This window comes from Lissotriton helveticus, chromosome 2_1, assembly GCF_964261635.1.
Source record: "Lissotriton helveticus chromosome 2_1, aLisHel1.1, whole genome shotgun sequence".
Lineage (NCBI taxonomy): Eukaryota > Metazoa > Chordata > Amphibia > Caudata > Salamandridae > Lissotriton > Lissotriton helveticus.
The window spans coordinates 1,791,980,534-1,791,995,803 of record NC_136059.1 but is presented as its reverse complement, the minus strand read 5'-3'; the positions used below and the strand labels follow the sequence as shown (position 1 = coordinate 1,791,995,803).

Genomic DNA, 15,270 nt, shown 5'->3' with positions numbered 1-15,270 from the left:
TTCTTCCGTCAGGGTGGTGTTGACTTCCGGGGCTTCGGGGTCCCGGGGGGTGGCGGTATTCGTCTCTGTCCAGGCCTCTAGGGCGTTTTTGAAGTCTTCTTTTGTGCTTAGCCCGGTGGTAGCAATGCCTAAGTCCATGCAAAATTGTTTGAGCTCTCGGTGGTTGTATTCTTCCAGCTTTTCCATCTGGAACTTCTCTGCCGATCCGCTCTCTTTGGTCGTCATTGTGGTTTTAGTCGTAGGGTGAGTTACTGTCTGTACGGTACGCGTTGGTTCGGATCGCGCCGCTGGCCACCAATGTTAGACGGGGACCTGGAGGGTCGGCCGAGCACAAGGGGAGAGGCCTCCGGTGAGGACCGTCTCCAGCGATCGCACAGACAGGTAACTTCCCCCCCACAGATGGACACCACACGAAGATCAGATTAATACCTTTTATAGGCAGTTCTTGAAATGAGGCAGTATGATACAAGGAGATCAGGACACGGTGGTCCTCTCAGTTCTAGTCTCTAGTAGGGAAAGGGGGTAGCGGGACAGTCTTGGTACCCGTAGGTACGGCGGTGGAACGATGATGGCTCACAATCCTCGAGCTCGGTGTTCGGACGGGTCAGACCGCGGCAGCGCCAGCAGGTCCCGAAGAGGTCGTAGGTGGCAACGGGCCGCGGCAGCGCCAGCAGGTCCCAACGAGGATGAAGGTTACAATGTGCCGCGGCAGCGCCAGCAGGTCCCGAAAAGGTCGTAGGTGGCAACGGGCCGCGGCAGCGCCAGCAGGTCCCACGAGGATGAAGGTTACAACGGGCCGCGGCAGCGCCAGCAGGTCCCACGGGGCTGAAGGTGACAACGGGCCGCGGCAGCGCCAGCAGGTCCCATGAGGATGAAGGTTGCAGAAGGCCGCGGCAGCGCCAGCAGGCAGGACAATAGTTCACAAGGCAGGGCTGCGGCAGCGCCAGCAGTCCGTCACGGATGAGTTCGTCGCGGTGTCTCTCGACTCCAGGATACAACTGCCTTCCTGTTCTGGGGCTGCCTCAGTTATAGGTCTGGCGCTCTTTGATGTCCGGACCCTCGCTCTTGGAGGTCGGGAGGTCCGGGATGAGGGAGTCCAGACACCCAGCAGGGGGGTGGAGCCAGCGCCCGGGGAGGCTGGGGGTGATCGGCACCTGGCGGGAGAGAGCCATCGACACTCCTTACTCCCATTGACCTGCCAAGTGGTCCGTTCACCTCCTGGGTGGATGGTGGTGCCGGGATGTCGGGACCTGGCCAGGCCCGGGGTTGGGGTCGAGCTGAGGCCACGCGGCCTCGTGGCGCAGTGTCTAAGATGGCGGCTGGTCCGGGCAAGGGTGCTGACGGTGGCCCAGGCCAGGGACACAGGGATTCCCGGGAGCAGACGTCCCATGGGGGACGGGTTGGGTGTTGCTTCTGCGGGTAGTACCTGGAAGGCCGGGACCAGGGCCCTGTCATGCGGGGAGGGAGCGAGCCCTTCATGGGGCCTGTCCAACAATCCAAACAACTCCTTCAATCCACCCGCTTCTGGAAGGCAGAGAACTCAGCGGAGTCTAGACCTTTTTAAGTCTGTCAACCTTAGCCTAAAACTGCATAATGGATGATTTAGCACAGTTTTATCATTTGCTGAAGTAATTCTCAGCACTCTAATCAGTCACCTTAGAGGTGATCTCTTTCACAGGCACAAGAAGCTCCATGACTTTCTCTTAACTTACCTACACTTTTTGACCCAAGGCAAGAGTGCTTTAGAAGAAAAGGCTTTCCTCAAGGCATCTTGGGCTGGTCAACACCAGCCATCTCCATATGATTTTGCTGATCACTAGAGTTAATGGTAGATCTGGAGTTTATGGAGCCATCTTTCCCCATAGTGGTATATGAAGTGAAGACAATGACTGCTTACCATTATTTTGATGTAAATTGTTATCTCTCTGCCCCCTTTACCTTGTCCAACAGCGAACTCTCCTCCCTCGCCTCCTCCCTCTAGCAAGTCTTACTTGCTGATCTCCTGTGGGGTCATTAACAACTCCCCTCCCAATCTCTTGTACAACTGGGGTACAGTCAATAATTCCCTCGCCTCCTTACAGTCTTGACTCCCACACACGGGCACTGCCAGTGTGTGCGCCAATTTCTCACCTACGTCATTTGACATAGTGGGAATCATCTTAAAATGCAGACTTCAATTGGAGGATAGGCAACTGCCTCCCTTCCTCTCACAGGTATGGGTCCTCCTGATCTTGTGGCAGTCAAAGGCCAAATAGACTGGAAAGGAAGCCTGCACTTGGGGTTCTGTGCCCCAAAAAAATGGGTGTGAAGAGTGCATTGAATCATACATTAGAAAGCGCAAAGAATCGCAAAGTAGCACACAAAAACAAAATAACACAATTTCTCATAGCTCAATCTTTCTCATAGGATTAAAGACATCATATTTATTATTTTTTATTAACACATTACTGTGATATATACATTTTTTATGCAGTATAGACAATAGAAAGAAATTACAAACCAGAATATTTACACTGGTGTGTAAAGAAACCTTGAGCAACTACTGGATACCAACAAGCCACAAACCATCTCATGCAAACTCACATTCTCTCAAACAATCATACCAGACCATTCCCATACTTTAATCGTTCAAACATGAATACCGCACCGCAATAAAAACAGCAAAATATCATTTTCTATAGACTGGGAAAGAAAAAGTTGGTTAATAATACATCCTTGTTTTATATATACATCTGTATATTTCAGAATTTCCACTGGACTAAATGTCCTGGTCTGACTGATTTCGAAGTATGCACCAGTGCACGTTTTCGGTTTAGACCTCAATCCGAGGTCGACCTTCTTCAGGGCACAAAAGAACCATATAAAAATAATACCAATGGGGGAAGCAACCAGGAAAGGTCACTGGGGGTTCCAGCAGTTCAGACAGCTCAAGCAAATCTAGCTCTAACCATAATGGATTGTGGAAAAAGAGGCAACAGCTAGGTTTGAAGTAGGAAGAATTTCAATACAAACAGAGGGTAACTGTTCCAAATCTGGGCACAATAGTCGCCCACAAAAATGAGAAAAGGAAAAGAAGTGGAGAATAGGAGCCTAGGTCTAAAGACCACATACTAGAGGCAAGCTTAAGTCTTGTCTCTTGATGCCCTCACACATCCTGTGGGATGTCATGCTTCATTATCATGCGTTGCTCCTCGTCGGGCCGGTGCTGCAATGCCCTACGGGTCCCTCGATGGGTCGCTTTAGCAGATATCTTTTATTGGTACGGGTACTGCCGTATGATGAGTGTGGGTTTGAGATAAAGGGTTTTAAGAGAAGGGTGAGTGAATGATAAAACTAGCTAAGGGATACTTGGGTGAATTAAGTTTAATTTATAGGTTCCCTTGGCAGGTTAAAATACTGTGAGTGGGTCCCTTAGCTTGTTTTATCATTTACTCACTCACTCACCCTTCTCTTAGAACCCTTTATCTCACACCCACACTCATTATGACTCAAATTTCACGCTGCTATGTTCTTTGAGATTTTGTTACTGCAGCACTATCAAGCTCAGCCTTATGCAAAAATGGATAGACAAACCCCAGTGCCTGTAAAATCATGGTGCCAGACCTATCTTTGGTGTTCTCTCAGATTTTACTTGTCCTGTTGAAAAAGATGGTTGACGTCATGTTCAAAATTGACAGGAAATTGGAGAAATGAGTCGGTGTGCTTCACTTACAATCAAAGTGAGAAGGATATTGCTGTTTCCGAGATTCCCTTATGTTTGGAGACTAGGCAGTTGGACTAAAGTAAGAAGATCATTCAGGAGTAATTACTGAGGGTTTCATATAATGATTTGTAATCGTATAAATATCACAAGATGATCAGGCTACAAACAAAATGCCTGATGGTACAGAATAGAATAGATCATCTTGCATGTGCAAGGCAAGGCACTGCACTTTAGCATGTTTAGGAGGAAGTAAAACTTACGGCAGAGCTGAATGAAGCACAGGAGGGAGATACTCCTTGTAACGCAGGCAAGGCCATGGAAAGTAGAGTCCATGCAGAAACTGGTTTTATAAAGCACAGCTTTACAGATTCTGGATGAAAGCAGAGGTTCCATGACCATCAACATTGAACCAATGCAACGTTTTAGAACAGGCTAAAATCAGAAATATAATAATCAAAGGAAAATTTAAATCTGCAAACTCCTCCTTCAAGGACTCAATAAAATAAATCATCAGTGAAGCAGAGCTGCACTCGCAATTAAAAAATATATAATATTCTGTTAAAATGAGCATTAGGCACAATTTGCAGTAAATCAAAGCAGGGAAGGAAGAAATAGAGAACATAGTGTTCAATTGAGGGTTCCGAGATCAGCAATGGAACAGTTGAAATGCAACCATTGATCATGAGTTTGACTTTGGAATTCCCTGTTCTTACGTACTTGATATACTGGCCTATTCCAAGGTTTTAGCCAATGAGAAACCCGCACTGTCAGGATTGTCCACCTGCATGAAAGTCTCCAAGATTTCAGATGCAACTACTCAATGGGTAGTCTGTGAGTCACAGTTTTGCCACAAGAGGTCAGAGCTGACAGACTACAGTGAGGCCATGCAAGGATCTTAGATTAGCAAACTGGTCTTTAAGCTTTTTTTAGAGGTTTGTAATAATTTCAAAAACCTAACTCCACTTTCATCCATGGCATAGACTTTCTCAAATACAGCCATGTGTTGGCCATCTAACTCAGTCAGTTGAGAGAGGCGAGTTGGACTTTAAACCCAACACCTGCTCTACCAAAGATCCACTAGTTATTATCAGAGAAAATATCTGAATTAACCTGTTTACTTTCCCATGACAGTGGGTACCAATACTTGTAGATACAAGCGTGTCAGTACTAAATTAATTTGAATGCTAGACAGTTATGAATTATGAAACAACTGGTTATAGACCGCTTTACCTTTCAAAAAACATTTAAATGAGCTACATTCCCACTGAAATGTTGAAATATTGAGAGTGTATAATAACATTTCTTCTTGGGTCTTGGCGCTATTATCCGATATTTTTTCTGAAATGTTAGACAGTTTTTTTAATATGCTTTGGAACAACTATTGTATCATGTATTACTTGTAAAGCAATGGTTGAAACAATTATATTGTTGTTATTTTACATTAACCATTCTTTTGCTTGTAGCTCTGTCCTGGGGATGACCTGGAAAGTGATCGGTATCTAATCACAGTTGAAGCACAAAAAAATGGTGCTAATGTTTCAAGGGAACCAAGTGGGAAACCAGAGCTGCCTTCTTCAAGTAAAAGTGACTTGAAACCCATAAGCCGTCCTATGCCACGTCCGCTGGCTGTAGGTTTAAAAAGGAAGACAACGGTACCAATTAAACCTTTGAATATGTTCAATTCTTTTTCTTATAAGTGTGTTTTTCATGTATAGCAGTACAGGAGCAGGCTTTGTGATCCCTTTCTTAATTAGCTGTCGAGATAATGAACATCCTTGAAAACAATAATTTTGTGACATCTGCATTATGAATCTTACATTTGGATAGTGTACATTCTGCCACTGATAAATCCTGGTAGGGCTTTTTGCATTTCAGTGACTTGCCACATTGTTTTGACGGTGCCATCAGAAACCAGAGTCTGTTTGAGTTTTTGATAACGTATTCTACTCTGGTCGTATTCTCAATTATTTAGCTGCTAACGAAACATTGGCCTGTGGGTGTACAATTTTGGTGTTGAAGAGTTATGCCAACTGCTTACACATTATCTAGGAGAGTAGACTCTCATGTCCCTGCAAATGAATATGTTGGTTGGTTTCTTGAGGGCAAGCTCTTTGGGGTACCAAGATAGCCAACTACTTGATGTATGTAGCTAATTCTAATTGTATGTTAAGAATTCTGTCTAGTGTATTTTGTTGGATGCTCATATTGGCTCATGGTGGAGAGTACTTTTGTGGCATGGTGAGCCAGCTGAATGGTTGTGCTCCAGACAGTCCATTCTAATTTCCAAAGATTTTTACAGAACTTTCTTCCAATCATGAAATTTTGCTAATTTTTCAGCCTGGACCTCATTGCTTCTTTGGAGGCCTTGGACAAAATAAATATCTCCAGTGTTGACGTTTTTGCTGGAAATGTAAATCCCTTCAACTTTTCTGAGCATTCCTTGTGTTGGTCTTAGTTCAAGCAGTGAAGTTGCAAAGGTATCTTTTATCTGGTCAATTGCAATTCATTTTCCAAACATTAGAAAATTGGAGGAGTGTATGCTCCTTGGGGCCTTCAAGCTCATTCCAAGACATTTGTACGGTCATTACCTTGCACAGAAGGTGAAACGGCCTTTACAACTCTGGCATTACGACATAATGCCTTTATCTATCTCTATCCTGGGTTCGGCGTGTTGCCTCCCGGCTACCAAACCACCAATGGTGCTCGTAGGCAGTGTTTCGCCGTGCACTGCGATTCAAATCACTTTTCTGGCTTTCTCTCGTAAGGAAACCTTGGCACTCCAATGCTGAGTGTAAATCCAGTTTGTTTTTGTTTTTCTCGAATGCGGAAGAGACATCAACACGTTTTGGTGTTTAAACACCTTGGTCACGACGCTGATCGCACTTTGTGATTAGTTATATAAACAATATATATGAAATAGGGTTTGGAGGCAGTTAAGGTTATAGGGTAGTAAGGGTATTTTTAGTGATGGGTAGGGGTATAGGGTGGTAAAGGTGTCTTTAGGGTTTAGGAGTGGGTATTAGGTGATAAGGGTATTTTTATTGTTTAATGGTGGGTAAGGATTGGAGTGGTAAGGTTAAAAAGGGGGGAATAACAATTATTTGAAAAGACGGAAGGAGGGGTCTGCTCCCAAAAAAAAAAACGTAAATTTAAAATAATTTAAACATAAATATATATATGTGTATATACATGTGTATATATATGTGTATATATATATATATATATATAAATTCACTGAAAAAACCATAGGTTATAGACCATATATAGTTAGGAATTTGCATTTACAAAACCTTGAAAATTCACTGAAAAAACCATAGGTTAGAGACCATATATAGTTAGCTGGACATTTTATTGACATAAAACCAATGAAATTCCATATATAGTTAGTTGCACTAACTATATATCGCGCACCCGCAATCCACTGCTGATGATGTCACATATTACATCATTCATGACATGGTCAGTGACATCACTGATGACATCACTGATGACATCTCAAATGACATCACTGATGACATCACTGATGACATCTCAAATGACATCACTGATGACATCATCTAGTGTCTGTGTGTTTTTGTAAAGTTTAAATATGTTTTACATATTGAAGAATGAGTGGATGTATGGAAGACTGAGTGTGTGTGTGGCTGGCTGGGAGGTGTGTGACTCTGTGCATATCAATGTGTACTTGTATCAGTGATTGTATAAGAGAGTAAGTATGTGTTAGTATATGTGTGAAAAGTATGGTGTTCTGTGTTTAACTGTATAGATGAGGAAATCGAAGTGTGATTGATTCCTCACAGGACTGACTAGGTGTATGAGTGCATATGATAGTGTTGTAATAATGAGTGACTGTATGTATGAGTGATTGTATGGGTGAATGAGTGAATGTGTGTGTAGACGTAGGAATCAGTGAGTGCGTATGTAGTAACTGGTATTGGTGTGTCATGATGTCATCAGTGATGTCATTTGAGATGTCATCAGTGATGTCATCAGTGATGTCACTGAAGTATGGTGTTCTGTGTTTAACTGTATAGATGAGGAAATGGAAGTGTGATTGATTCTTTACAGGACTGACTAGGTGTGTGAGTAACTCCATGGATGAGTGGCAGTGTGTGAGTGTCTGCATAGGTGTATGAGTGCATATGATAGTGTTGTAATAATGAGTGACTGTATGTATGAGTGATTGTATGGGTGAATGAGTGAATGTGTGTGTAGACGTAGGAATCAGTGAGTGCGTATGTAGTAACTGGTATTGGTGTGTCATGATGTCATCAGTGATGTCATTTGAGATGTCATCAGTGATGTCATCAGTGATGTCATTTGAGATGTCATCAGTGATGTCATCAGTGATGTCACTGACCATGTCATGAACGATGTAATATGTGACATCATCAGCAGTGGATTGCGGGTGCGCGATATATAGTTAGTGCAACTAACTATATATGGAATTTCATTGGTTTTATGTCAATAAAATGTCCAGCTAACTATATATGGTCTCTAACCTATGGTTTTTTCAGTGAATTTTCAAGGTTTTGTAAATGCAAATTCCTAACTATATATGGTCTATAACCTATGGTTTTTTCAGTGAATTTCATTGGTTTTTTAAAAGCTAATTTCTATAGCTGTAAAATATATTCTTTATTACGTGACGTATCACGTAGCCACGTGAGACGCCTCATGGCGCGTCGCATAACCGTGACGTATCGGCTCTGCAGCGCAAACAAAACCCGTAACGTAAGCGTGCCGGAGCACGCTTACAGATATATATATATTTTTTAACCTTAATTAGACAAAATCCACACGTGCACATATCTTGAGGCCTTGCAAAGGCACATCAAACAAACAGTTCCTACAATTTTGCCAAGTTTGCTGGAAATCTATTCCCTTAATTTTTTTTTTACTGTTTCTCTTGGTTTTCCCCTTGTTACGCTTACCGGGACGCTACCCGGTACGCGAACCGGATGCTCCAAAAACACAAGATGGCGGACTCCCGTTACGCTGCCGGTTAGCTGCCCGGTTCGCGTACCGGGAAGCGCCTCTACCGCGAAAAATCACGGGGGACTTTAATATCCCCCTCATCAATCCTAGGGGGTCAGGAGGGGTTTACCTTGCCCCCTTTCCTTCATTTCCCCCTTCTTTTTTCACCACATCTTGTCTCTCGAACCTACCGAGAGACAAGATGGCGGCCGCTCCGGACTGTTTACAATGTTGACAGCTACGCTGCCGGTTAGCTGCCCGGTTAGCTGCCCGGTGAGCTGCCCGGTGAGCTGCCCGGTGAGCTGCCCGGTTCGCGTACCGGGACGCGCCTCTACGGCGTAAAATCGCAAAAAAAAAAAAATTTAATTTTTTGCCCCGCGGGGCACTTTAATATCCCCCTCATCAATCCTAGGGGGTCAGGAGTGGTCTACCTTGCCCCCTTTCCTTCATTTCCCCCTTCGTTTTTCACCACATCTTGTCTCTCGATCGTACCGAGAGACAAGATGGCGGCCGCTCCGGACTGTTTAGAATGTTGACAGACACCGGAGAGCCAATCAGCTTCGCTTCGCGAAGTTCCGTTACGCGTCAGGTACGCGAACCGGGGCGCTAACCGGAGCGCTGTCACAGATATATATATTTTTTTAAACGTTAATTTCTCAAAATCCACTGGAGCACATATATTGAGACATAGCAAAGGCACGTCAGGCAAACCATATCTACAATTTTGCCAAGTTTCATGTAAATCTATTCAGCCGTTCGAGCTAAAAGTGAGTCCAACCGCCCTATGGAAAAATGAATGGGAAAAACGCGTTTTGGGACCCCCCTTTTTTCTTGGCCCCCCTTGACGAAACCCCCCCAAATTTTCAGGGGCTGCTCAGAAACAAAATCTGCCATCTTCCTGAAAATTTCAGCCAATTCCGTCCACAAACGCCAAAGGTATTAGACATAGAATTTTCAGAAATCCCATAGAGAAAAAATCCTTACTATATATACCCACTGGCTATCGCCAGTAGGTAATATACATATATAAACATATATAATCTGCATATCTATATAAATATAAATGCATGCATACATATACATTTATGCATACATATGCATGTTATTTACATGAAAGTTTTAAAAACACTAATAAAAGCAAAGCTAAAAAGCCACCTCATTACAAACAGAATGGCTTTAACTTAAACGAGGGCGAGATCTATTGCATTTTCAATGCTTGTTTACTTTGGTTCTACCAAGAAGGCATTCAGATGTGTCACACATTTGCCATAAATTCTGAATGTTAGCACTCTAGTTGCTCATTAGATCACTGTAGTAAAGCTAGTGCTCACCAGGGAAGTCTGCTGCTAATCATGGTTTGCAGCCATTTTCCCGCATTTTTTATCCCGCAGACTTTCAGTCCGCATACCATTATCCCACAAGGTCATTGACCTCGCATACCATTATCCCGCATTGTTTCAAAACGCATGTGCATTTATCGCGCATGCCTTTACAAAGAATTACGTTTTAAAGGCATGTATGGTAAATGCATTTGCGTTGTGAAAACCACAATGACGAGAGAGGTAAGTGGGTTTGTGTTAATTTTTTCGTGGGTTAGTGATTGTGTAGTGTAGTGTAGTGTAGTGTTGTGTAGTGTAGTGTTGTGTTAGTGTAGTGTAGAGTTGTGGTGGTTGTTTAGTGTAGGGTCATGCTGGGGGTAGTGTTTTAGGGTTTAGGGTTGTGTTGTAGTGTTTGCGTAGTGTAGGGTCATGCTGGGGGTAGTGTTTTAGGGTTTAGGGTAGTGTTGTAGTGTTTGCGTAGTGTAGGGTCATGCTGGGGGTAGTGTTTTAGGGTTTAGGGTTGTGTTGTAGTGTTTGCGTAGTGTAGGGTCATGCTGGGGCTAGTGTTTTAGGGTTTAGGGTAGTGTTGTAGTGTTTGCGTAGTGTAGGGTCATGCTGGGCGTAGTGTTTTAGGGTTTAGGATAGTGTTGTAGTGTTTGCGTAGTGTAGGGTCATGCTGGGGGTAGTGTTTTAGGGTTTTGGGTAGTGTTGTAGTGTTTGCGTAGTGTAGGGTCATGCTGGGGTGTAGTGTTTTAGGGTTTAGGGTAGTGTTGTAGTGTTTGCGTAGTGTAGGGTCATGCTGGGGGTAGTGTTTTAGGGTTTTGGGTAGTGTTGTAGTGTTTGCGTAGTGTAGGGTCATGCTGGGGGTAGTGTTTTAGTGTTTTGGGTAGTGTTGTAGTGTTTGCGTAGTGTAGGGTCATGCTGGGGTGTAGTGTTTTAGGGTTTTGGGTAGTGTTGTAGTGTTTGCATAGTGTAGGGTAATGCTGGGGTGTAGTGTTTTAGGGTTTTGGGTAGTGTTGTAGTGTTTGCGTAGTGTAGGGTCATGCTGGGGGTAGTGTTTTAGGGTTTTGGGTAGTGTTGTAGTGTTTGCGTAGTGTAGGGTCATGCTGGGAGTAGTGTTTTAGGGTTTTGGGTAGTGTTGTAGTGTTTGCGTAGTGTAGGGTCATGCTGGGGGGTAGTGTTTTAGGGTTTTGGGTAGTGTTGTAGTGTTTGCGTAGTGTAGGGTCATGCTGGGGGTAGTGTTTTAGGGTTTTGGGTAGTGTTGTAGTGTTTGCGTAGTGTAGGGTCATGCTGGGGGTAGTGTTTTAGGGTTTAGGGTAGTGTTGTAGTGTTTGCGTAGTGTAGGGTCATGCTGGGGGTAGTGTTTTAGGGTTTAGGGTAGTGTTGTAGTGTTTGCGTAGTGCAGGGTCATGCTGGGGGTAGTGTTTTAGGGTTTAGGGTAGTGTTGTAGTGTTTGCGTAGTGTAGGGTCATGCTGGGGTGTAGTGTTTTAGGGTTTTGGGTAGTGTTGTAGTGTTTGCGTAGTGTAGGGTCATGCTGGGGGTAGTGTTTTAGGGTTTAGGGTAGTGTTGTAGTGTTTGCGTAGTGTAGGGTCATGCTGGGGTGTAGTGTTTTAGGGTTTTGGGTAGTGTTGTAGTGTTTGCGTAGTGTAGGGTCATGCTGGGGGTAGTGTTTTAGGGTTTACGGTAGTGTTGTAGTGTTTGCGTAGTGTAGGGTCATGCTGGGGGTAGTGTTTTAGGGTTTAGGGTTGTGTTGTAGTGTTTGCGTAGTGTAGGGTCATGCTGGGGGTAGTGTTTTAGGGTTTAGGGTTGTGTTGTAGTGTTTGTGTAGTGTAGGGTCATGCTGGGGGTAGTGTTTTAGGGTTTAGGGTTTAGGGTAGTGTTGTAGTGTTTGCGTAGTGTAGGGTCATGCTGGGGTGTAGTGTTTTAGGGTTTTGGGTAGTGTTGTAGTGTTTGCGTAGTGTAGGGTCATGCTGGGGGTAGTGTTTTAGGGTTTAGGGTAGTGTTGTAGTGTTTGTGTAGTGTAGGGTCATGCTGGGGGTAGTGTTTTAGGGTTTAGGGTAGTGTTGTACTGTTTGTGTAGTGTAGGGTCATGCTGGGGGTAGTGTTTTAGGGTTTAGGGTAGTTTAGTTGTTTAGTGTATGCTAAAGGCATATTCGTTCTAAAAGTTTTCGTTATTTTAATTTGCAGCCTAATAGTACATGCGGGATTTCGTCATATATTCGCTAATCATACTTTCTATGGCAAAATGAACCCCCTCATTTTGTTCCTTTTTAAATTAAATGTTTTAAGAGTTACCACTTTATTCCAATCAAGATGGCTTCCGGTGTGCCATACCTTTGTAATAAGTAGGACTGTTAGCACTCTAGTTGTTCTTTAGAACACTCTGGGACATTCTGTCATTGGGCTATAGTTGGGCTACATCTGGCTGATATTTGGGCTACATTTGTTTTTTTTGTCTCTGGTGGCCATCTTTGGGCTACATTGGGCTACATTTGGGCTCCAACATATATATAGCCCAATGTAGCCCAATATATATTTTTCAAAGTTAATTTTCGTAAAAACCACTGGAGCCTATATCTTGAGACATAGCAAAGGCACATCGGGCTACCAGTCCCTACAATTTTGCCAAGTTTGGTGTAAATCCATTCAGCCGTTCAGGCTAAAAGTGAGGCCAACCGCCCTATGGAAAATTGCATGGGAAAAACACGTTTTGGGACCCCCCTTTTTTCTCGGCCCCCCCTTGACGAAACCCCCCCAAATTTTCAGGGGCTGCTCAGAAACAAAATGTTCCATTTTCCTGAAAATTTCAGCCAATTCTGTCCTCAAACGCCAACGTTATTCGACATAGAATTTTCAAAAATCCCATAGGAAAAAAATCCTAACTATATATACCTACTGGCTATCGCCAGTAGGTAATATATATATATATATATATATATATATATATATATATATATTACCTACTGGCGGTCGCCAGTAGGTATATATAGTTAGGATTTTTTCCCTATGGGTTTTTTGAAAATTCTATGTCTAATAACTTTGGCGTTTGTGGACGGAATTGGCTGAAATTTTCAGGAAAATGGCACATTTTGTTTCTGAGCAGCCCCTGAAAATTTGGGGGGGTTTCGTCAAGGGGGGGCCGAGAAAAAAGGGGGGTCCCAAAACGTGTTTTTAACATTGATTTTTCCATAGGGCGGTTAGCCTCACTTTTAGCCCGAACGGCTGAATAGATTTGCACGAAACTTGGCAAAATTGTAGGGACTGGTAGCCCGATGTGCCTTTTGTAGGTCTCAATATATGTGCTCCAGTGGATTTTGAGAAATTAACGTTTAAAAAAAGATATATATCTGTAGCAGCGGACCGGGCAGCGCTCCAGGACGCGTACCTTTCGCGCAACGGAGCTTTGTGAAGCGAAGCTGATTGGTTCTCTGGCGTCTGTCAACATTCCAAAAAGTCCGTAGCTGCCGCCATCTTGTCTCTCGGTAGGATCGAGAGACAAGAGGAGGCCAAAACAAAGGGGCAAATAACCATAAGGGGGCATAGTAGATCCTCCCTGACCCCCTAGGTTTAATGTGGAGGCTTTAAAACGGCCCCGCGGGGCAAAAAAAAATAATTTTTTTTTTGTTTTTTTGCGTGGGTAGCGCCCGGTCCGGGAACCGGGAAGCTTTCTGGGCAGCGTACTGCAATGAAAAATGAATGATAGACTTTTATTTTTTAAGGATTGTTTATTGTGTTTAATAATTTATTAAACTTTCTAACGCGGCGCGTCATATGACGCATTACGCGACAACGCAGGTCCAGAATATAGTGAAAATGTCTCCACCAACCAGCGGACGGCACACAACCCCTTTCAGCAGGCTAAATAGTTCTGTTAAATGACAACAGAAGGGACAGGCAACAAGAACCATCAGTCAAAGAGGGGAGGGCAAGTTCTTCTCTACCGGGTCACGTTGGAGCGCTACCGGAACTGATCGAATTGGTAGTCTACAGTGTTTCTGGATGTTTCAGACTGAAGCTGGCGTTAGCATGAGAGCACCACCATTTCGTAGCTCCGTCGTGGCCATTCCACGAGCAATCATGCTAGGCGCTCCCCACCAGAAGCCTGCGGGAGTCGGGGGCCCCCCAAGACTTTTGTAGAATCTTCAAGGATGAGGGGACGCTTTCGAGAATGGAGCCCAAGCTCTAGCAGACAAGCGTCCGAGTTCCAAGGTGTCGCAGGCCCATTTTAGTGGACCACGCCCAAATCTGAAGAGATGGCCGCCATTTTGAGAGTCCTGTGGCAGCCGCCTATCGCTGCGCCGCAAGAGCGGGAGCAACTCAAGTACATGGTGAGCGAGACGCTGTAGTCGAAAGAGCGGGCGGTAAACAGCTGAATAGCGGAAGAGGCACAGTGTAGCAAAAGCGGGCTGAATGGCAAATGAAACGGAAAAGGGGTGCCCCACTACAGCGTGTCTTTAGGTGAAACGGATTGTGGGACAAGGTGAAGAATGGAAGAGTCACCAAAAGGAAAAAAGTTCCGCTTGACCCCGGGAGCCGGCCACCTATGTCGGGGGCGATCTCAGGCCACACCAGGGCAACACGACTTGGGGAGGGGGCCGGAGCCAAGCGCCCCCTCCGAGTCCGCGACATGACACCGTCCCTCGGGGGCCTCCGTCAAGCGGTTCAGGGTGGCACCGCATCACAACAGCCCCCACTTACTTTAAGAATAGTGAAGATGAAGCAATTGCAAATAGGCTTCAGACAATGTTACAAGCACTCCTCAAAACTTTGAACTTTCAGAGTGCATGAGTTGGGACAGCGAGGGGTGATTTGGTTTCTCGGATTTGGTTTCTCGGACTGTTTTTCTGGTCTCTCACCACTGGCATAGTTTAACGTTTTCTTGTTTCTAGGACATTAATAGGTTTTATCATTACGTTATGTTATCGTTTCTTTGTTTGTTGTTTAATAAAAGTTCATGTTCATCAGTGGCCTACTGATTTTCGTTTTCCTATTTTTTTCTTTCCAGGTTGTTTCATGGTAAAGTTTCTGTTAACAGGATACAGTGATCACTTCGTTATTATTGCATATGTCCTTTTCACTAGGGGTGCTCTCTGGTCGGGCCAGATGACGTATCTCTAGTAAATGGTCCGGGTGAAAAAGGTGCATCAATCAGTGGGGAGTAGATAGGCATGACAGATTACAACGGGGGAGAAAGGTCCGCATTACGTACCCTTTCACTACTTGCAAAGATTTTCCTACGTTTATATGCAAACAGGGAATACCTCCAAAAA

The 15,270-nt window shown here is 44.3% G+C and overlaps 1 protein-coding gene across 2 annotated transcripts in view; it reads left to right on the top strand.

Moving 5' to 3' along the window:
- Positions 1 to 15,270, top strand: part of ZGRF1 (zinc finger GRF-type containing 1) — an 829,426-nt gene that overhangs the window by 92,976 nt on the left and 721,180 nt on the right. For both annotated transcript variants that reach the window (XM_078676730.1, XM_078676729.1), the window contains exon 5: positions 5,167 to 5,355. In XM_078676730.1, coding sequence (XP_078532856.1) covers positions 5,167 to 5,355 — 189 coding nt within the window. The remainder of the gene's footprint in view (positions 1 to 5,166; positions 5,356 to 15,270) is intronic.